At 35.9% G+C, this 20,979-nt stretch overlaps 3 protein-coding genes across 5 annotated transcripts; 2 read left to right on the plus strand and 1 right to left on the minus strand.

The window, feature by feature from the left end:
- The first annotated feature begins 184 nt into the window (after window positions 1-184).
- On the plus strand, window positions 185-8,420 carry LOC121801975. 2 transcript variants are annotated; one of them, XM_042201466.1, is made up of 18 exons: window positions 185-642; window positions 1,763-1,821; window positions 1,907-2,038; window positions 2,350-2,490; window positions 2,801-2,857; window positions 3,506-3,600; window positions 3,792-3,924; window positions 4,037-4,192; window positions 4,552-4,742; window positions 4,860-4,926; window positions 5,346-5,479; window positions 5,598-5,664; window positions 5,774-5,836; window positions 5,908-6,152; window positions 6,267-6,396; window positions 7,227-7,319; window positions 7,415-7,612; window positions 7,967-8,420. In XM_042201466.1, the coding sequence occupies exons 1-18, from the start codon at window positions 321-323 to the stop codon at window positions 8,255-8,257; spliced, it is 2,574 nt and encodes an 857-aa protein (XP_042057400.1). In that variant the 5' UTR covers window positions 185-320; the 3' UTR covers window positions 8,258-8,420. The 2 variants fall into 2 exon arrangements, with proteins under 2 accessions (XP_042057400.1, XP_042057401.1); XM_042201467.1 differs by having other exon boundaries at window positions 561-642; window positions 1,903-2,038.
- A 518-nt stretch (window positions 8,421-8,938) lies between these two features.
- Window positions 8,939-12,841, minus strand: LOC121802164 (glutamic acid-rich protein-like). 2 transcript variants are annotated; one of them, XM_042201750.1, is made up of 7 exons: window positions 12,634-12,840; window positions 10,983-11,523; window positions 10,791-10,901; window positions 10,561-10,695; window positions 10,122-10,301; window positions 9,628-10,035; window positions 8,939-9,536 (listed from the first exon to the last, which is right to left on the minus strand). In XM_042201750.1, the coding sequence occupies exons 1-7, from the start codon at window positions 12,745-12,747 to the stop codon at window positions 9,112-9,114; spliced, it is 1,914 nt and encodes a 637-aa protein (XP_042057684.1). In that variant the 5' UTR covers window positions 12,748-12,840; the 3' UTR covers window positions 8,939-9,111. The 2 variants fall into 2 exon arrangements, with proteins under 2 accessions (XP_042057684.1, XP_042057685.1); XM_042201751.1 differs by lacking the exon at window positions 10,561-10,695 and having other exon boundaries at window positions 12,634-12,841.
- Window positions 12,842-15,627: 2,786 nt separating this feature from the next.
- LOC121802023 (60S ribosomal protein L13-1-like) lies at window positions 15,628-17,717 on the plus strand. The gene is made up of 5 exons (XM_042201551.1): window positions 15,628-15,747; window positions 16,421-16,533; window positions 16,678-16,811; window positions 17,011-17,169; window positions 17,258-17,717. The coding sequence occupies exons 2-5, from the start codon at window positions 16,428-16,430 to the stop codon at window positions 17,477-17,479; spliced, it is 621 nt and encodes a 206-aa protein (XP_042057485.1). The 5' UTR covers window positions 15,628-15,747; window positions 16,421-16,427; the 3' UTR covers window positions 17,480-17,717.
- Window positions 17,718-20,979: the final 3,262 nt, after the last annotated feature.

Here is a 20,979-nt window from a genome sequence, read left to right on the forward strand (position 1 = left end):
AATTTTGTTCAACAAATCGTGGTAGTTTTTATCGTTAGTTAGACCTAATATAATATTAATATATATTTTCAAAACTTATCCAGTTGAATAATTGCAACTAAAATAAGTCTTGGTTGGCGCTATCATAGGAGTATTTAATAAACTATACCCTATAGCTAAGAATGAAATATTTAATTAATCATGTCTTCGCGAAAGTCCCAACCACTCGTTTTCACTCTTTTTTTTCACTCTATCAAGCAAAATATCACTTCACATTTTCACAATTTCTCTCACAATAAGATGTGAATTTCACCCAAAATCACAACCACCAAAGCAAAGAGATGTCTTCATGCCGCTCTTCCACCATGTTCATTGGTCCAAAAACTTCTGTAATTATCCGGAGAAGTCGTTTTTTCATCGGCAAGCCAGCCAAATTCCGGTGCCTTTTGAGTCCAATTTTGCCGGAATTCGCGGTCACGGCGTCTCTGAGCTCAGTTCTCTCTTCCGGAAACATGATTGCGGCTGCCGCTGGATCGAGCACGGCTCATGGAGCTGTGACTTCAGCGATCACGCAAGTGGCGGTGACGGCGGTTGCGATTGCTTCCGGCGCTTGTCTCTCCACGAAGGTGGAGTTTCTGTGGCCTAAAGTTGATGAGCAACCAGGTAAACTGAATTAGTGCTAAGTTTTTATGCGTTTGATATTCTGTAGCTTATAACTATATGCTGAATTTTCGTATTGAGGTGAATTGCGAAGCTATAATGATATTTCTGTGGTCGGTTGAAGGATAAGTTTCTAGCCTTTATATTTAGTTCAAGTGTTGATCTGAAGTTGATGAACAACGTTTTAAACTGAATAAGTGTTAAGTTTTGATGCGTTTGGTTCTTATTCACTAGCTTATTATGAAGATGTGCTGAATTTTTGTATCGAAGAGAATTGCAATGCTATAATAATATTTCTGTAATCAGTCAAAGGCTAAGTTTCTAGCCTTTATATTTGGTTCAAATGTTGATCTGAAGTTCTGTTTGTGGCTTTGTGCTGAATGATTCTTTTTGAAACTGCAAAAATTTCCGATGACTTGATCGTTGCAATGCCAGTCACTTCTACTGGCTTATAAGGATATCGAGTAATGAAGAAATGTTTAATTTTCAGAAATCCATTGCAGTATGCTACAACTCTAATTTTAAGGGTCCATAACTGATAGTGCGGTTACTCCTATTCAGTATGATGGTTGCCATATGAAAACTAGTACTCCACTATATGACCTTTTCTTTGTAACTGATGAAAACTGACTTAGAAACAGGAGACAGAGAGTTGAATCGAAGAAAATAGTTGGAAAGGATTGTTGAGCACTGCACTTGATAGGACATAACTTAGAAATAAGATGCATTAAGAGATGAGAGAACCAGTTTCTGGGCCAGGAGGTACAAATTACAAAGGACAATATATAAGAGACAGAAAAGAAATCCCAAGGCCCACTGTACGAGCTTGCCATGGTTTCAATCCTAGGTGTTCGATATTTTCTTGATTTGTCCTGCCCTACATGTCAGAAAGTTTTTTTTTCTCTAATGGATGATTATATAACTAGTCCATAGCTGTACAAACTCATTTATTTTGGTTTTTGTTCATCCATTTAGTTGATTATCGTTGATGAGTCCCAAATGAATCATACATCATTAGAATTTTATTAGTCCATATAATTAATGAATGGATCATGGGATTAACAACTCACAATTGATGTTTCAAGTCGTTCGCTATGTTGTAATGAAATTGCACTTTGGGCAGGATCTCATATTCTTGATGGAGTAGATGTTACTGGGTATCCCATATTTAATGATGCAAAGGTTTGCCATCTTTACTCGTTTATCTTATTTGCACCAAAATATTCCTCTACTGTGAGACACTTAGATTCTGAACTTGTGAAGGCAGGTGCAAAAGGCAATTGCATTTGCAAGGAAAGCTCACCATGGTCAGACAAGAAAAACGGGGGACCCCTATATATCCCACTGTATTCACACAGGCAAAATTTTAGCTGTTTTAGTCCCATCAGATGGTAAAAGAGTATGTAATTCTCTTTCATATAATTTATTTTGCATTTTGTACTGCAAGATTATCTTATGAATGGCGCAATTTCCCTCAAGTCATTAACCTATGTGGACAAGTATGATGCATGTTTTAATTGCGTCCATATGATATAGATGAATCATGAATATGAAAACTACTTTGTAAGCGATAGACGACATGGTTCAGTTGAATTAGATTTGAGGCTTCTCTAGTGTGCGACTGTATGTCTCTAATTTTGTGGCCTATAACTTAATTCATAGTGTTTCCTTTTGATCCATATCCAGAGGTAGTAACTGCTCTTTGTTCAGGCAGTTGATACAATTGTAGCTGGGATCCTCCATGACATAGTTGATGACACTTGTGAAAGTTTGGACAGCATAGAGCGAGAATTTGATTCTGATGCTGCAAAGTTGGTGGCTGGAGTTTCCCGACTGAGCTATATTAATCAGGTATAACTCTTTTTGCACATATCTCGAACTCAAGAGGGAATCATAGGCTAAACACCTCTGCAGTTTCCCAAACTCTTTAGTAGGAAGGTGTCATAGGTAAAACACCTCTTAAATATAGAGCTTGAAATCGTCTGGCAAAAAAATGTGGACTGTGAGCCTGTGATGATGATTACTAAACATAGTGATCCATCCTACATATATTTTACTACAAAACATTCGTGTTTCTGACTCCCATCATTCTGTTCTTTGTTTTCCTTCTTTGGACTGACTACCATGCTTTGTACTAACACTGAAAGTTACTTGTCTGCAGCTACTACGAAGACGCCGTAGAATGAGTGTAGGTCAGGATACCCTCAACCATGAAGAGGTAAGCATGCAAGTATGCCATGCTAAGTACAATTAACTTAAGTGTCATAGCTGGACCAATGAGTCTGTGACATCCCTTGCTAAATAACTCTGTTCACACAGGGTCAGTAGAATGGTTGAGGTGGCAAGATGAGAGCTAAGTAAGCTCCGTCCGTTCTTATGGTGCCAAGAAAAATGGCATGTAAAAAAATATTCTTCCTGACTAGGCTTGCAATTGCTAAAATATACCAGAACCAATATTATGTTGTAGATATTAGCTTATTAAAACCAAACAGATATTAGCTAATATGTGCTCAAGAGCATCTCAAGGGATCACAATGGAGATGGCTGTAATATTATTGTGAATGTTGTTTTTTGTTAAGTGTATATGATATGTTACTTAATCTTCATATTATTCTTTCATGTGGCTTCCTGATACTTTCAAATTTTTAGTGCTACTAGTGCAGCATGATGGTTTTTTTTTCCTTGTTACTATTTGATCATCTAGTTTGGTTATACAAATACCAATATACCTGAATAAATCTTACTTATAAATAGTTTTACATTGCTAACCTGAATAATAGGGTCTGGGTGAAATATGTTGCTGAACAGATAATGTTATTTTAAAACTCATTGAAATTAAAAATTCATTTGTCTCGTTCTTGTGTAGGCAAATAATTTACGAGCAATGCTTCTGGGCATGGTTGACGATCCACGTGTCGTTCTCATCAAGCTTGCAGATCGACTTCATAATATGAGAACCATGTACATATTTGAAATTTTATTGCTTTTTCGTTGGCTCTATGTTCTACAAGGCTTGACATTTATAGGAATATTTGTATCTTTATTAACTAGTATATCCATTTTACCAGTTCAAATTTTCTATTTTCCACATTTTCCTCAACAGAGTGAGAGCTAAAATTCATAGAGGAACTTATATATGTGTTTTACTGTAGATATGCTCTACCTCCCAGCAAAGCCCAGGCTGTGGCACAGGAGACGTTAGCTATTTGGTGCTCACTTGCTTCCAGACTGGGTCTGTGGGCTCTTAAAGCTGAACTTGAAGATCTGTGCTTTGCTGTCCTTCAGGTTAGACCTAATTAATTATATTTTAAATATTTTGTGGAAGAGGAAAAATCCAGAACTAGATAGTTTTGATCGTCCTCATCTAGTAAAGCCTGTATGTATCTTCATGTTGCAGCCTAAAGTGTTTCGTCAACTGAGGGCAGACCTTGTGTCCATGTGGAGCCCTAGTAACAATGGCAACCTGAGAAGAATATCAACAAAGTCAAGTGGTGTTGTACACTTTCACGAATGTGAAGAATCTGGAGATTTGGATGAGGAAAATAGCATGAAGGTGCAATTCTTAGATGCTAAACATAGATGAAAATCATGACATAGAGGTTTTTTTTTACTACTTTGGTTATACTTGCATGAGGTCACCGACTCAACCTCTTTTTGGATCTTTCTACTGCTCCCTTACTATAGATAATAGAATGTTTTGTCAATTCGAAACATAGCCAGTGATAATATAATCAGGTTTTCATAGATTGCCGACCTACCAAACAATCATGGGGTATCTGTACCTTTTGTTTGCTGCTATGATAAATAATACTCCCTGTCTTATCTGGAATTTGTGCTGACCATGGTATCCGTTTGCCGGTTTTCCATATTGGTCCTTTCTACTAAATAGTCTTGCTTGTTCTAAATCTGCAGGTTCTTTTGCAAGCTGTGCTTCCATTTGATCTCTTATTGGATAGAAAAAAACGTGTAGATTTTTCTCACAAATTTTCAACATGCTTGGATACTCCAAAAAAACCCAAAGTTGTGAGGGATGCTGGTGTTGCTCTGGCATCACTAGTAGTTTGTGAAGAAGCATTGGAGCGAGAATTATTTATTTCAACATCGTAGGTTCTGTCTGTCTACTACTAGTCTACTATAAAATTGAAATTTTCATGAAGCTAATTTTCAGCACAGTTTGTTAAATGCCAAAAGTTTGTTTTATTATGGATCCTGTCCTGTAGTTATGTTCCTGGAATGGAAGTATCGCTATCTGGACGGCTGAAAAGTCTGTATAGCATCTACAGTAAGGTATGGATGCGATTATGGGGTGTTTTAAAGATAAAATACAAAATTGTTCAGTTCTTTCTGAGATTTGAGTTGCAAATTACACGAAGCAGAGGTATGTCATGTAAAGGAAAGATAAACTGGACTTTGTACGGGAATGGAACCTAAGATTAATCTACTACTTTTAGCCAATACATTAACCAATGTACTTCCTTTTAGTTGTTGAGTTATCCTCCCACTCGCAGGCCCCAGCAAGTCCTTGACTAAATTTTCACATACTGTTACACACACACATAATTTTAAATCTGAATTTTAAGACTTAAAGTTCTATATAACTTATGCAGTCTATAACTATTAAGAAATTTCTTTTGATTCATGATTATCAGTTAGCTGTTCTCTTCTAGATTTTAACCATCACCTGATTCTTTTGTCTTACTCTGTAGATGATAAGAAAAGATGTCGGAATCAGGAAAGTATATGATGCCAGAGCATTGAGGGTCATTGTTGGAGATAAGAATGGGACTTTGCATGGGCAGGCGGTTCAATGTTGTTACAATCTACTTAACATCATACACAAGTACATAACCAAGAATTTTCCTTTCCCTCTTTTCTATCTGTTCATTTTTTCTCACTGTGGTGATGTTATGGTCCATGGTATGATACTAATTGGCTATTTCCATCTTTTCATCCCCCAGACTTTGGGCCCCAATCGACGGCGAATTTGACGATTACATTGTCAACCCAAAACCAAGTGGTTACCAAGTAAACTATTTGTGATAAAGTATTTCTTGTTTCTTGTCAGAAAATGCTTCTTGCATTTTGTTTCTTTACCTTTACGACTTCTCTTGCTGATGGATTTCTGTGGTCTCAGTCACTTCATACTGCAGTGCAAGGGCCTGACTCTTCTCCTCTTGAAGTTCAAATACGAACACAGGTACAATTTCCTCCGTATACTTACTTAAACTAGCTAATCTTTGATTCTTACTGATGTTTTCTTTGACTCAGAGAATGCATGAGTATGCTGAACACGGGCTTGCTGCACATTGGTTATACAAGGAAGCAGAGAATATATTGCCATCAAAGATAATTGTAGATGATTCTAACATTGGGGTCTTGTCAGATTTTTCTGAGAAAATAGAAAATCAAGCTTCCGTTGAGACTGATATGCTACTAAAATATAGCTCACTTAAAGTAGGTCATCCAGTTCTTAGAGTGGAAGCTGGCCAATTGCTTGCTGCAGTTATTGTCAGGTATGACATCATTCGTGGATCAATCGAGACCTGTTACTAACTTTTCTGTACGCCACAGGACAGTAGAATCTTCAGATCAAAGCCCTGATTTAGAAACTGAACTGTGATTTTCAGCGTAGATAATGATGGAAGAGAATTGCTTGTTGCTGTGGGTTTTGGTCTAGCTGCGTATGCTGCAGTAGCTGAAAGAAGATCCCCGTACCAAATAAAAAGATGGAAAGTTCATGCAGATCTGTTTAAAAAGGTGCACATTTAAGAAATAAGCACATTTCATTGTTAAACGAATAAAGTATAAATTGGGCAGCTGCTGCACTTTCCATAATATTAGTTCAATTTTTGGGGGGTAGCGCTAACAAGGTCTAATTCTAACATAAATTGAAGTTTAAAATCTAATTGTAATTCAAATTAAAACATAGGGACAGACATGAAGTCATCAACTCAGTTTCAAAAAATAAAAAGTAAGGAAGTGGCCCAATACAGAAAAAAACAAGGACTTAGCATTTTACTTTGAATAGTAGAAGGTGACACAGTATTGACAAGTCAGCATGTTTTACTTTGTTCTTTTTCCCAAATTGCAAGAAGTTCAATTTTGCTACTACGTTTAGCATCACATATTAGATGCATTTTCTCGTAAATGCTCTGAAAATTATTCTTGCCTTAATCCTATACTCAAAATTGTTAGGTATGATACATGCCTCAAAATTGACTAAATAGGTCTCTATATTCCGAATCTAGTGTTTAAAACGCAACTTTCCAAGAATTGAATCATCAATTTTTCCTTTCTCCTTTAGATATTTTGTTGGTTCCCTCTACTGTATCTTCTTACCATGCTGCTTACTTCGTATGTGGCATTGTATTACCAAAGTAATACTTTGGTGTAGTCTAAATTCGGTTTGGTCGGTCTGAAGTCATCAGAATTGTAGAAATACAACTAAATATATAAGGAAGAATGTCATTTCCTAATCAAATGTTGTCTAACAAAATTGAATTACACAATGGAATAACTACAAAAATAGATAGATCAGCAGAGTTCAGCTGCTTTTGGTTATGTCCCTGAATTTTTTCATCTTCCAGGTATCGGATCAATGGTGGTGCGCACCAGGCCACGGGGATTGGTGTACTAACTTGGAAAAGTACACCCTTTGTCGAGATGGTATATACCATAAGGTAACTTTGATCAGTTTTTTCCTTGTCGTAACGATAGGTTGTGTTTTGACTAGCTAAAGAGGAACACTATAACAGCACCGTATATTACCATGCAGCAAGACCAATTTGAACGATGTTTGCCTACTTTCATCCAAGTTATCGAGTTGACAGAGTGGGAAGAAGCTGAATACTGGGCTGTTGTCTCAGCTGTTTTTGAGGGGAAACCGACTACTCCATCTGTTTTCGACTCAAACTCTTTGAAGCCTACCTCTGCTTTTAATTCTGCTTTGCTGGACACTGGCATCAATAACAAGGTTTGGCTTCTTCGCAGCTCTCATACATTAGCCCAAATGAACTTTTTGGATCCTGCCCATTATGTTCGGACAAACCAAAAAATTATTTTGGGCAAATGTTTGGGACCAAAAATTGACTTTAGTCGTTAAATTAAATATGTTAATCTAATTAATTAATATGGTTTAAGTGACTAAATCGGTCAAAATGCATTTGACCGGTTTTGGAACCAAAAGGTACCCAACATATATGTAGGAGAAAAGTTCGTTTGAACTTTATTAGTCTTTTGAACTATCTTAATAAAAACAGTTGAGTTGATTCCAAGCCAAGTAGACCTGAATAACTCATCCTCCATATCTGGTTTTGTCGAATAACAGGTACAACTTCTGAGAACAATGCTTCAATGGGAAGAGCAGCTGCGTTCTGAAGCAGGGCTACGACAGCTTAAGTTCGACAGGAAATTCAGGAACACAGAATCGCTCTCTCTCGGTGAAGTTGCAGTGGTGTGCTGGCCGCACGGGGAAATAATGAGACTGCGCACTGGTAGCACAGCTGGTGATGCTGCTAGAAGGATCGGATTTGATGGGAAGCTCGTGTCGATAAACGGGCAGCTGGTGCTACCTAACACAGAGTTGAAAGATGGTGATGTAGTTGAAGTCAGGCTGTAAGTATCACATTTTCTTTCCATGTATAATTGGCAGCTGCAACTGTAAATGGTAAATTTCGTTTACTTGTAAATTCTGATATTTGTACTATTCTAACTAGTAGGTGTAGCATGTACATAATTCGTGGGAAACAATTATTCTTCTCATTAAATATCTCATTTTGTTATTTTGAGATATCTATTATTTAGAAATAGGTCTCATATCCAAATAACTATTTTTACTTACATTTTATTATAAAATTAATACTATATCAAAATGAGATCACTCACATTTCAAAAAAATTGTGCCGATCCCAAATGAATGGCGGATAATTCCAAGTTAAGTGATCGACTCACTATATTATCTTGTACTTAATAGATAGCTCTTCGATACAAACAAATTTTGGAGTATTGTTGGTTAATTTGTAAAGTTTGGACAAACACGAAGAAATATTAGAATAGAAAAGATAAAGTTTGGCCAAAAACGAATTATTATTACATTTCATAACGAGAGAGAGAATGTTAAATCTTAAATCAAATTTTTTAGCTAAATGCACAAAACCAATTTTAGACTTTCTATTACATTTGACACGAGAGAAATTGTTAACTTAGAATCATTAGAAACGACCAAAAACATACTATTATTAAATCACAAGAAAATGTAAAATTTGGACCTTAAATTAAGGAGAAAACTGGTATCATGTTATTTAGTAAAATAAAGCTTAAACTTCATTCACTCACTCTTCCAAATATCAAAAACTTGCCTCAACACAAGAACCACAACAGTAGAGTGTTACAGATTGATGAAATATCAAAACTCTCAACTCAAATAATCACTTCTCTTCTTCTATCCTCACAACTCCATCAAAACTCTCTTCATCAAAGGTTTTTTCGCTTTCCAATCAATGTGTTCTCAGGCAGCTCTTGCAAAGCTGCTCTCTGGCTGACCTCGTTGCTTGATCGTTTACTCGATATCTGCAGCTTCTCCTTCAACATCTTGGAGAGCTTTCTCAAGCTCTCATCTTTGAAAGGACGCACTTTGTCTTTCCCTGCCTTGTTCGTGTCATCTGCTTGGACAGCAACAGTTTCTTCAACCTCCATAGTTTCCGTTTCTGCCTTCTTGAGCTCCGTTTTTTCACTTTCTTCGACTTGAACAGTTTCAGTTTCAGTCTTCTTCGTCTCTTCATGAATACCAAAATCAACTTCTTGTTCCAGTCTCATCTCTGTGAGTTTACCTAATGTCACATTCAAGTCATGATCATCTTCACACTCTACCTCAACCTCATCATCATCAGACACTACCACTGCAAAATCAAAAGCTCAACATTATTGTCTTAGAATCAAAAGGTGTTAAACTCATCATTATAACAACGTAAAGAATTATCTTTATTTTACCTTTGCTTTCAAACTCAGCAGCATCATCTTCAGATCCTGCATCTGTCTCATCATCATCTACTTCGTTCAACTTCTCAACCGTGACTTCAGTTTCACATTTGCTTTCAAACTCAGTAGTCTCTTCTTCACATCCTGCATCTATCTCAATATTTTCTACTTCTTTTGAGTTCTCAACTGTGAATTCAGTTTCACATTTGCTTTCAAACTCAGCAGCCTCTTCTTCAGATCCAGCTTCGGTCTCAATATCTTCTACTTCTTTTGAGTTCTCAACTGTGAATTCAGTTTCACATTTGCTTTCAAACTCCACAGCCTCGTCTTCAGATCCTGCATCGGTCTCAATATCTTCAACTTGTTTTGAGTTCTCAACTGTGACTTCTTCATTTTCACATTTGGGGGCATCGACACAGCCTGTATCAGATTTTTCATTTAAATAAATTGAAATTCAATTCAGGCATTCAGCCCATGAAAGAAGCACAATTCAAATGAAAACATACCTTCACTTTGTTGAACTTCCAATTCTGTGTCTTCATCAGCAGGATATTCTGCGTTATCACATATCTTTTCATTATGTTGAACTTCCACTACAAAATCAGTGCCCTTTTCTACTTCTCCCATGGTTATATCCTTTTCAGAATTTTCTTTACCCTCCTCCATATTTTCAACTGCATCAGCACCTGAAAATTTACGGCTTAGATAACTAATCAGTGCACAACAAACAAGCAAACATATGAAACACTCTCTCTGTCCGGCAATATGAGTCCATTTTTGCCATTTCAAATGCTAATAGAAGTCATATTTCACTCATTTTATTTTATTATAAAAGTGAGACTCGCATCCAACTAACTTTTTCAACTACATTTTAAAACTCATGTTGGAAAAAATGGCACTTGTAATCGTGGATGGAGGGAGTAACTGAAAAGAAAGAAAATGTACCAGTAATTCCTGACAGTTCATTGTGGTCTTCTTTCTGATTCACCTTCTGATCTTCACAATCTTTAGCAGATAATTCATCATTGGAAAGCTCAGACTTTTCTTTATCCTCATCCATATTTTTAACTGGATCAGCACCTGAGAAATTACACCATAATCATTCACCATTCCACAGCAAACAAACATATGAAATAAACAATCAAAAAAAACAAAGAATCAGAAAAGAAATATACCAGTAATTCCTGACAGTTCTTTCAGATTCACCTCCTGATCTTCACAATCTCTAGAACATAATTCGTGATTGGAAAGCTCAGATTTTTCTTTATCCTCCTCCACATTTTCAACTGAAAAATTACAGCTTGATCATTAATCATTGCAAACAAACATGCAATAAATAAAAACAAAGAATCAGAACAGAAATATACCAGTAACTCCTGACACTTCTTTCTGATTCACCTCCTGGTCTTCAGAATCTTTAGCAAACAATTCCTCTTTAGAAAGCTCAGTTTCTCCACTCAACAATGGCATACTTTTCACTGCCAACCTGGCCGATCGTCGTGTGCTGTACACCTTCTTCTCTGTCTCCTCGGCCCTTCTTCTCCGGCTAGTAGCCCCCACTGCAGCAGGGGTCATCAAAGCATCCTTCTTCTGTTCCACGCATTTCTCCAACTGCGAATCCAGTTCAAGACACGTTGGGGCAATCTGGACCCTCCTTCGGCTAGCCTGGGCCGCCACTGCCGGAGTTTCCATTGCATCGGCCTGCGCTTTGACAGCAGTTTTCCGGGTAGTTCGTCGAGCCGTGGTCATTACCAAAGGTTCGGCGTTGGAGACATTTCTCCGTCGTGTGCTCCGGCCACCAGTTGGAGGAACATATGGAGATGTTACCTCCAAGCTGTCTTGTAGCTCAATGGATGATTGTGTGCTTTCTGATTGAGATGTCTTCATAAAATCCTCAATGCCTTCAACCTGTAAATCAAAATCAGAATAATTTCTTGAGCAACAAAGTGGATACTGAATTACAGCAGAATAAAGCAACACCATAGCTAGTTAAGTTTCTCAAATTCGATTAGATCTCATAATCACCAAATAAAATATTCTGAAGTATGCAGCTCCTTGACAATCTATCGAGTGTTCCAAGAAGTTCAGTTGAATAAACCCAGATTCCAGCAGAAATTTCTCGAGCAACAAAGCTAATTAAATTTCTGAAATCAGATTAGATCTTCTAATCATTATCACCTCGCCGTTTATATGCTAAAAAATCAAATAAAACCTTCTATAATATGCAGATCTTTGACAACCAATTAGGCGTTCGAAGAAGTTCAGCAAAATGAGTTCAAAGTTAAAACTATAAAACCATCTCGCACGCATATAAATGAAATGGCAGAGCAAATAGATAAAGTTAGCCGATTAAATGAACTAGAGTGAAACGAACATGTTTGCAGATGGATATGCTCATCAGTTCATACAGCTTAGATCCTTATCTCTTCCAATAAGTAATTGAGAAAAAATTCAGGAAATGAGATCACGATCTGGAGAGCTTTGAGAGCGTCACATCAATTATTAGCCAGTCAAACAATAAATAGCTGATTAACTGGAGCGAAACGATCATCATTTCAGCTAGATCTGTTCATACAGCCTCGATCCTTGTCTCTACCAATGAGCTAATTGAAAAAACGAAATTAAAAACCACAAATTCTGGAAATTAGTTCACGTGAGCAGGAGCGCTTTGAGAGCGTCACAGCATTTATCAGCGAATCAACCAAAAAGCGTTTGATTAACTAGAGTGAAACGAACATGACTGCAGCTAGATCTGTTCATACAGCCTCGATCCTAATCTCTACCAATGAGCTAATTGAAAAAACGAAACTAAAACCCACAAATTCTGGAAATTAGCTCACGTGAGCAGGAGAGCTTTGAGAGCGTCACATCATTTATCAGCGAATCAACAATAAAGCGTTTGATTAACTAGAGTGAAACGAACATGATTGCAGCTAGATATGTTCATACCGCCTCGATCCTAAACTCTACCATTGAAAAAACGAAATTAAAATCGAAAAATTGAGGAAATGAGCTTACGATCTCGAGAGCACTGAGAGCGTCGGCCATGGCAGCATTGGTCATGTTGGCTGGGATTTTATTCCTCTTGCAGAACGCCTGCAGCTCTCTCCTTGTAAGGCCGTGGAAATCCATTGCTTCGAAGAGTAAGAATTACGATTAACGTATTCCTTGAGCAGCTAGCTTGGACTGCGGATGAAGGCGCAGCAATGAATGAGAAAGGAGAGAGGAGCGTCGGTATATATAGTGTGCGGTGGGGTAGAGAAATGTAGGGTTGAATTTGATAGTTGGAAACCCTCGTCGAAAATGACCGTTGAAAGTTTGAAATTTGAATTTTGTGGGAGAGAAGCTAGTGTTAGATAGTACCCCCTCCGCCATTAGGAGTCCCATTTATGGGCGGCACGGGTTTTAAGAAATGGTAAGAAAAGTGGGTGGAAAAAAAGTTAGTGGAATAGGGGTCCCACTTGAATATATTAGTTTTAAATGAAATGTGAGTGAAATGAGTTAGTGAAAGGTGGAATCCTATTACCATTTATGATAAAAGTGAACCGAGACTCCTATTCGCGGACGGACTAAAATAGAAAAACGGGACTCCTATTCACGGATAGAGGGAGTATTTATTTATTGGTTTTCTAGATTATACTTAAGTAATCATTTGTGAATTAATTGAATGCGCATCAGTGTCATAATCTCTCTAATTAGTAATCTATTTAATTGACAATGCCATTCTTAATAAATTGTGAATTACAACAGTGAGTGAAATGAGTTAGTGAAAGGTGGGACCCTATTACCATTTATGATAAAAGTGAATCGGAACTCCTATTCGCGGACGGACTAAAATAGAAAAACGGGACTCCTATTCACGGATAGAGGGAGTATTTATTTATTGGTTTTCTAGATTATACTTAAGTAATCATTTGTGAATTAATTGAATGCGCATCAGTGTCATAATCTCTCTAATTAGTAATCTCTTTAATTGAATTGTGAATCACTTTTATCATAAATGGTAATAGGGTCCCATTTGAATATATTAGTTTTAAATGAAATATTAGTGAAATGAGTTAGTGAAAGGTGGGACCCTATTACCATTTATGATAAAAGTGAACCGGGACTCCTATTCGCGGACGGACTAAAATAGAAAAACGGGACTCCTATTCACGGATAGAGGGAGTATTTATTTATTGGTTTTCTAGATTATACTTAAGTAATCATTTGTGAATTAATTGAATGCGCATCAGTGTCATAATCTCTCTAATTAGTAATCTCTTTAATTGAATTGTGAATCACTTTTATCATAAATGGTAATAGGGTCCCATTTGAATATATTAGTTTTAAATGAAATGTTAGTGAAATGAGTTAGTGAAAGGTGGGACCCTATTACCATTTATGATAAAAGTGAACCGGGACTCCTATTCGCGAACGGACTAAAATAGAAAAACGGGACTCCTATTCACGGATAGAGGGAGTATTTATTTATTGGTTTTCTAGATTATACTTAAGTAATCATTTGTGAATTAATTGAATGCGCATCAGTGTCATAATCTCTCTAATTAGTAATCTCTTTAATTGACAATGCCATTCTTAATAAATTGTGAATTACAACAGTGTCCTTCCTCCTTCCTATGGATTAATTATATTACTTAATTGTGTGTTTAGTTTAATAGATTATGTTATATGATAAATTAAAATATTATGATAAAATTTTAAAAAATAGAAAAAGGGATTATTTTTATATGATCACGCAAAATTCATAAAATAGGAACAAAACAATGTCGTCTTTAGTAATAATTTATGAATTAATTAGCAATGTCCTTCCTATTAATTAATTATATTATTTAATTTTGTATTTAGAGTAATTGATTATGGTGTAGGATAAATTGAATGATTATGATAAATTGGAACTGAACTGGTGTGATTGTCAATTAGTCTATTAATCGATCGAAACCGAACTAGATGCAGTATTAAATTTGACCAATATATATTTATTTCTCTAACTTCACTATTTTCCCCTATGATATTTATTATCGGTAATATTACATTAGATATAATGCGTTATGACATTTAATAATATTCTTACTTATTTATCCTCTCGAATTACGAAATACTATTATTGCAATTTGTATTCAATAAAGCACTGACAGCACTATGTCTGTAGGTATAACTTTAAAAGACAAGTGTTAAATTTAACGATAAACAATCGGAATGAATTCATTTTATCATTTTGGTATATTTCATAATAGTGTAGTTATTTTTTTTAGTCAACACATTTCTTTTTTACTTACTTTACTCTGTTTTACTTTATTCATTTTCACTTTTCACCTTTTTCATTTTCCACTTTATTATTTCTTTACTTAATTCATTTAACACAATTTTTCTTAATATCCGTGGCGGAAAAAAAATGCTTCCACTACTATACAATATAGCGAGTAATATATAAACACATCAGTAGACTATAAAATGCAAAATGTTAATACAACGAGTTACCACACAAATAAAAACAACAAAATTTTAAAATGTTAATACAACGAGTTACTACACAAATAAAAATAGCAAAAATTTAAATAATAACGTAAGTACGTAACTATATCCTCTAAAACTATTTAAAATAAAGCTATATTATGTCAGAATCCAATCAATGCCCGTAAAAAAATGAGATATTTGATCATATAATAAAATACTATAGGACTGGGTATTGGGTAATACGATCGGATATCAACACACAAAATTATTTTATTATTATTCAATTTACTAATTTTTTAATTAGGATTAATTAGTGTTTTTCGCTTTGCTCTAAATTTTTAAAGCTAATTTTGAACTGAACAGTTAACCCCCACAACTTCAAATATTGCTTTTAATCGGCCCAAATAAGAATATGGACTCTTGTGACTGTTAATCGGCCCAAATAGTCCATTAGTTAAATATCATTGGGCCTTCTCAAAAGCCCAACAATTCAGCCCAATAGTTTACGATGTAGGGTTTTGTTTTGATGTATCCACATTTTATTATCACCGCAGTCGCCATTTTAATCTACCAGCGGAGTGGAATTATCACCGCAGTCGCCAGCGGAGTGGAATTATCACCGCAGTCGCCATTTTAATCTACCAGCAGAGCTCCACTCCGCCACCTCTCGCCGCCGTAAGTCCAATTTGTCATCTTAGCTGTTGCATTTATTTGTGCACATGTTTCCGCTGAATCTATTGGGATGAAATGCCCAAATTCCAGATTAACGTGTCTAAATTGCTCTGTATTTAGGGTTTAGGGTTATATGTCTGGGGCTTGAGTTTAGTTGAATTTGAAGGGATTTGTTCTCTCTGTTTATGTTTTGAGGGTTTGTAGCCAATTTGAAGGCGATCTGTTGCCGTAAGACTAAGATTTTTTAGTTGCTCATGTTTCTGAAATAGCATTTTTTGATAAAGTGTTATTGTTTGTTCATTGGCTGATTTATGCTTAGTTTTGGAATTATGAAACCATTATATGCTTAATGAATCCTACTTGGCAGTGCTTTGCTTTACTCAGCTGAAGATCACTCTTTGCTAAGAATGTTACTGATTTGTGTTTTGATGATTTTGTTTCATTATATGCTTAATTTTGCTGGATTAATTCTATAGTATGAGTATGCATTCATTGATTATATCATTGAAATCATTAGCTAATTGGGGTTGTTGAAGTTGTAATGTTGAGACTTGGGAGTAGAAATTATTTTATTCTTATAATTTTCTTTAATCTTGTTGAGTTGGTATGAATGTACTAGTTTCGATTAATCTCTAAGACAGTGGTTTTAATCTAAGTCTTTTCTTGTTTGCTTTAGGCAAATCATGAAGCATAACAATGTCATCCCAAATGGGCACTTCAAGAAGCACTGGCAAAACTATGTGAAAACATGGTTTAACCAGCCTGCCCGAAAGGCCAGGAGAAGAACCGGTAAACATTTCATCTTGTCGTGTCGTCAATCTTTTTTAATCAACTGATTTGGGCAAATCCGTGTGTTACAATATTTATTTGACTGATCCATGTTGTCGTCTTGTATCCTATGCTTGGCTCTTGACTGATATGTTCCGTTTTCAGCGCGACAAGAGAAAGCTGTTAAGATCTTCCCCAGACCTACTGCTGGACCACTTCGTCCCGTTGTCCGCGGGCAGACTCTGAAGTACAACATGAAAGTCAGAGCTGGCAGAGGATTCTCTCTTGAGGAGCTTAAGGTGAACTATCCGTAGCTCGATTCTCTATCTAATTAACTCTGTTTGATAATATCCTCTGCATATATTGCTATCAGATCAGGATTTGAGCATCAAAATGTGTTTAATTCTATCATTCTAACAAGATTTCCAGTTGCATTCATAGTAATGAGATCGGCTTTTTTAGTTTTCTAAATTTGCTATTGCTATATTTATCAAACAGGCTGCTGGTATCCCTAAGAAACTCGCACCAACTGTCGGCATCTCTGTTGATCACCGACGTAGAAACAGTTCATTGGAGGGCTTCCAAACTAATGTTCAGAGACTGAAGACATTTAAGGCCAAGCTCGTTGTCTTCCCAAGACGTGTTCGCAAATTCAAGGTAAAATTAGCCCTTGAATAGTTGAATGAATGAGCCTTTTGTCCCTAGCATTTGCATTCTGTCTCAATCACACAATTTCCTCTTTCAGGCGGGTGACTCTACTCCCGAGGAGCTGGCTACAGCCACACAAGTTTCCGGAGCTTACATGCCTATTGTTAGCGAGAAGCCGGCTATGGATCTTGTTAAGGTCACGGAAGAGATGAAATCGTTCAGGGCATATGACAAGCTGCGTCTCGAGAGGACTAATGCCCGCCATGTAGGTGTTAGGGCCAAGAGGGCGGCCGAGGCCGAGAAGGAAGAAAAGAAGTAAATCACACATTAGAGTGAGAGTGTTACCAGGCAAACTCAAACTAATTGTTGGATTTGCATTTTTGCTTATATTTATTACTATATCTTTGAAAGTTTTTTGCATTTTGACACTATCAAGCATTACTTTTTGACACAGACACACAACGTGTAGGCATGTCTCTCTGTTTTCTGACTATTTTAGAATATTTAGTTATTATTACAATTATAATTATTAATATTATTGTCATGTTATTATTTTATCTGGTTGTCATGTTATTATTTTATGTGGTTGTCATGTTTATGATTTGTCTATGATTAGAACAAATGTGGCCAACTAATTACTATATTGCAGGCTTAATTTGATAATTTTCCTGTATATTAGTCGTGCCTAGTTGAAACTTTTAAATAATTTGGTAAAGTTTTAATTAGCTTTAGGCTTTAGCTGTGACTTTCAATTAAAAAGTACTATTTCCGAATATTGGCTGTTTTTATGATTTTATAAAGTTACGTGACGTCTTTAATTAACAGTTTCTAATTCAGTGAGATCTTTCGTCATTTGATTATTCAAAAAATTGGGTTAATGATATAAAATGTAAATGAATTGCTGTCATGTTTTTGACCAACTTAAATCTGTATGAACTATGATGTCTTTTTCCAACATATCTATATGATGGACATAGATAGTAATTGTATTGGACATAATAAATAGTACTATGTATAAGATATTGATATATTTTATTATTTAATTTTCAAAAGTTTCATAAAGGCATTTTTATATTAATGTATTCATAGTCACTAAACTATTCTTAAATTGTACAATACCATATAGATATAGCATATTAAACATTTTATTTGGTAGTAATATTTCATGAATAATATGGTAGTAATATTTCATGAATAATATTAAAGAAATAAATACAGCACGAATCAAATAATTGAGAAAAATCAAACTTGTGATTTAACTGACTAATTTTACTCCATATAATTTAAATGACTATTATATCTTCATTTAATCGAATATTATAAATTTATACACAAAGACATACTCCCTCTGTCCCCCAAAATTCGTCCCGGTTTGACCGGGCACGGATTTTAAGGAGTAGTTTGACTTTGTATTAAATGAAGGAGTGTAGTGGAGTTTGGGTCCCACGTGCTATTCTTTTATTCAGAAACCAAGTGAGAGAAACAAGAACTCAAGCTCAATTGCAGCTCCATCAACACAAACATTCATTCTCCATCCGAGAAAATCTCAAAACACAGCAATCGTCATCAAATCTCTGCAAATCTCACGCAGAGAAATCGTGGAAGCAGCCATGGAGGGAAGAGGCCTCAACGCCGAAACCCTAGAGAAACTGACCAAAATCTGCCCAACACAAGAGGAAACCACCAAAATCCTCCAATTCACCGGCGATTCAGCTAAACTCGCCGACGCGGAGGCCTTCCTCCACCACATTCTACGAGCAATCCCATCATTTTTCGTCCGATTCAACGCCATGCTCTTCCGAGAAAGCTACGAGCCGGAGATTCTCCATCTCAAGGAGTCGCTGCAGACCTGCGAGCTAGGCTGCAACGAGCTCCGTAGCGGCGGCGTCTTCTTCAAATTCCTCGAAGCGATCCTCAAAGCAGGAAATCGATTGAACACCAGCACGAATTGGGGAAACGCGCAGGGATTCAATCTCACATCACTGCGGAGGCTCTCCGACGTGAAGAGCGCCGACGGCAAGACCACGCTGCTCCACTTCGTGGTAGAGCAGGTCGCGAAATCGGAGGGGAAGTGGAAGAGTGAAAAAACAGAGATGGAGGAGAGATAGAGAGATTGATGCTAGGGTTGCCGGTGATGGAGGCGGTGGGGTGGTTGAATTGAATTGAAGGCGGCGGTGGGTGGTTGCACATCATTGAAGGAGGGAGTGTTTAGGGAGGGGAGGCGGTGGGAGTGATGAGGGTGGTGAAAGGGTGGGTCAGAGTGTAAATATCGTGTATATGGAGGAGTATAAAGATATGTCCATTTTTAGTAAGTTTGAAGTGTGACAAATTTTCAGGGACGGACCGAAATGGTAAATTGGGATAAATTTTCAGGGACGGAGGATGGAGTATATCTCAGCTGACTCCCTTCCCTTTTTATGAATTCCCTTCCTCCTAAAACAAAAGAACCACTTCTTGAAGACAAAAAGTGAAATTTAATGTGGAGTATGTGATGTAACAAAAACCAAATTTGTAAAAAGAGAAGTAGTAATTTTATAAATATAAAGGTATATAAAAACGTGAAATTATTCTATTCTCATCTTGTCATCAATATAATAATATTTTAATTCGTTTACAAAGATCGACCCCTTTTCATATTTGGTAACACGATCGACCACTTTTCAAGTATTCCTAACTCTGCTTTCTTATATAAATATAGAGTAAAGGCCAAAATTGGTCCTGAACATATAGTCATTTTACGATTTTGGTCCTAAACATTATCTTTTGGATTTTTTTGTCCTGCACATATGGACATTTGATCATTTTGGTCATGCACATATGAAAATTTGATCATTTTGGTCCCCCGTCAACATTTTCGTTAAAAACTAACGGTCAACATTATCTTTTGGATTTTTTGGTCCTGCACATATGGATATTTGATCATTTTGGTCCTGCACATATGGAATTTTGATCATTTTGGTCCTCCTCCGTCAACATTTTCGTTAAAAACTAACGGTCAACGGCCGATTTTTGACTAAAACAATGGGTTGGGTCGGGTCGTGTTTGGGTCGGGTCGTGTTTGGGTCGGGTTTGGGTTACACGTTAAGAAAAAAAATAATTATTTTTTATTAATTAAAAAATTATAAAACTTTAATTTTTAGTTATTTTTGTTGATTAAAAATATTATAACAACTAAAACATGATGTTATTATACGATTTAAACATGATATTACACAATAAAATAAAAAATTACCAAATTAAAATAATCATTTTTTAATAAAATTAAATAATTAATAATCATTAAAATAAAATTAAAGTATATTAATATTAAATCTATATAATAAAATTAAATAATTAAAAAATTATTTTTAATAAAATCTAAGCATAATATTTTCTTCAAATTCATGAAAAAATTAATTAAAAATACTATACTTTAATTTTATTAATTAAAAAATATTAATTAATTTTTTAAGAATATTATGCTTAGATTTTAACGAAAATATTATGCTTAGATTTTAAGAAAAGATTATTTTTTTCTTAACGTATAACCCAAACCCGACCCAAACACGACCCGACCCAACCCATTGTTTTAGTCAAAAATCGGCCGTTGACCGTTAGTTTTTAACGAAAATATTGACGGAGGACCAAAATGATCAAAATTCCATATGTGCAGGACCAAAATGATCAAATGTCCATATGTGCAGGACCAAAAAATCCAAAAGATAATGTTGACCGTTAGTTTTTAACGGAAATATTGACGGAGGACCAAAATGATCAAATGTCCATATGTGCAGGACCAAAAAATCCAAAAGATAATGTTTAGGACCAAAATCGTAAAAT

This window comes from Salvia splendens, chromosome 5 (genome assembly GCF_004379255.2).
Source record: "Salvia splendens isolate huo1 chromosome 5, SspV2, whole genome shotgun sequence".
Lineage (NCBI taxonomy): Eukaryota > Viridiplantae > Streptophyta > Magnoliopsida > Lamiales > Lamiaceae > Salvia > Salvia splendens.

Bases quoted from the DNA above. Each gene is read 5' to 3' on its own strand.
- LOC121801975 (XM_042201466.1), top strand. From the start codon at position 321: ATGTCTTCATGCCGCTCTTCCACCATGTTCATTGGTCCAAAAACTTCT. The intron at 5,480-5,597 runs GTACATAACCAA...TTCATCCCCCAG, and splicing joins CTACTTAACATCATACACAA to ACTTTGGGCCCCAATCGACG. The intron at 7,320-7,414 runs GTAACTTTGATC...ATTACCATGCAG, and splicing joins GAGATGGTATATACCATAAG to CAAGACCAATTTGAACGATG.
- LOC121802164 (XM_042201750.1), bottom strand. From the start codon at position 12,747: ATGGATTTCCACGGCCTTACAAGGAGAGAGCTGCAGGCGTTCTGCAAG. The intron at 10,902-10,982 runs GTATATTTCTGT...GTAATTTTTCAG, and splicing joins AGAAGTGTCAGGAGTTACTG to TTGAAAATGTGGAGGAGGAT. The intron at 10,696-10,790 runs GTATATTTCTTT...GTAATTTCTCAG, and splicing joins AGAACTGTCAGGAATTACTG to GTGCTGATCCAGTTAAAAAT.
- LOC121802023 (XM_042201551.1), top strand. From the start codon at position 16,428: ATGAAGCATAACAATGTCATCCCAAATGGGCACTTCAAGAAGCACTGG. The intron at 16,534-16,677 runs GTAAACATTTCA...TTCCGTTTTCAG, and splicing joins AAAGGCCAGGAGAAGAACCG to CGCGACAAGAGAAAGCTGTT. The intron at 16,812-17,010 runs GTGAACTATCCG...TTTATCAAACAG, and splicing joins TCTCTCTTGAGGAGCTTAAG to GCTGCTGGTATCCCTAAGAA.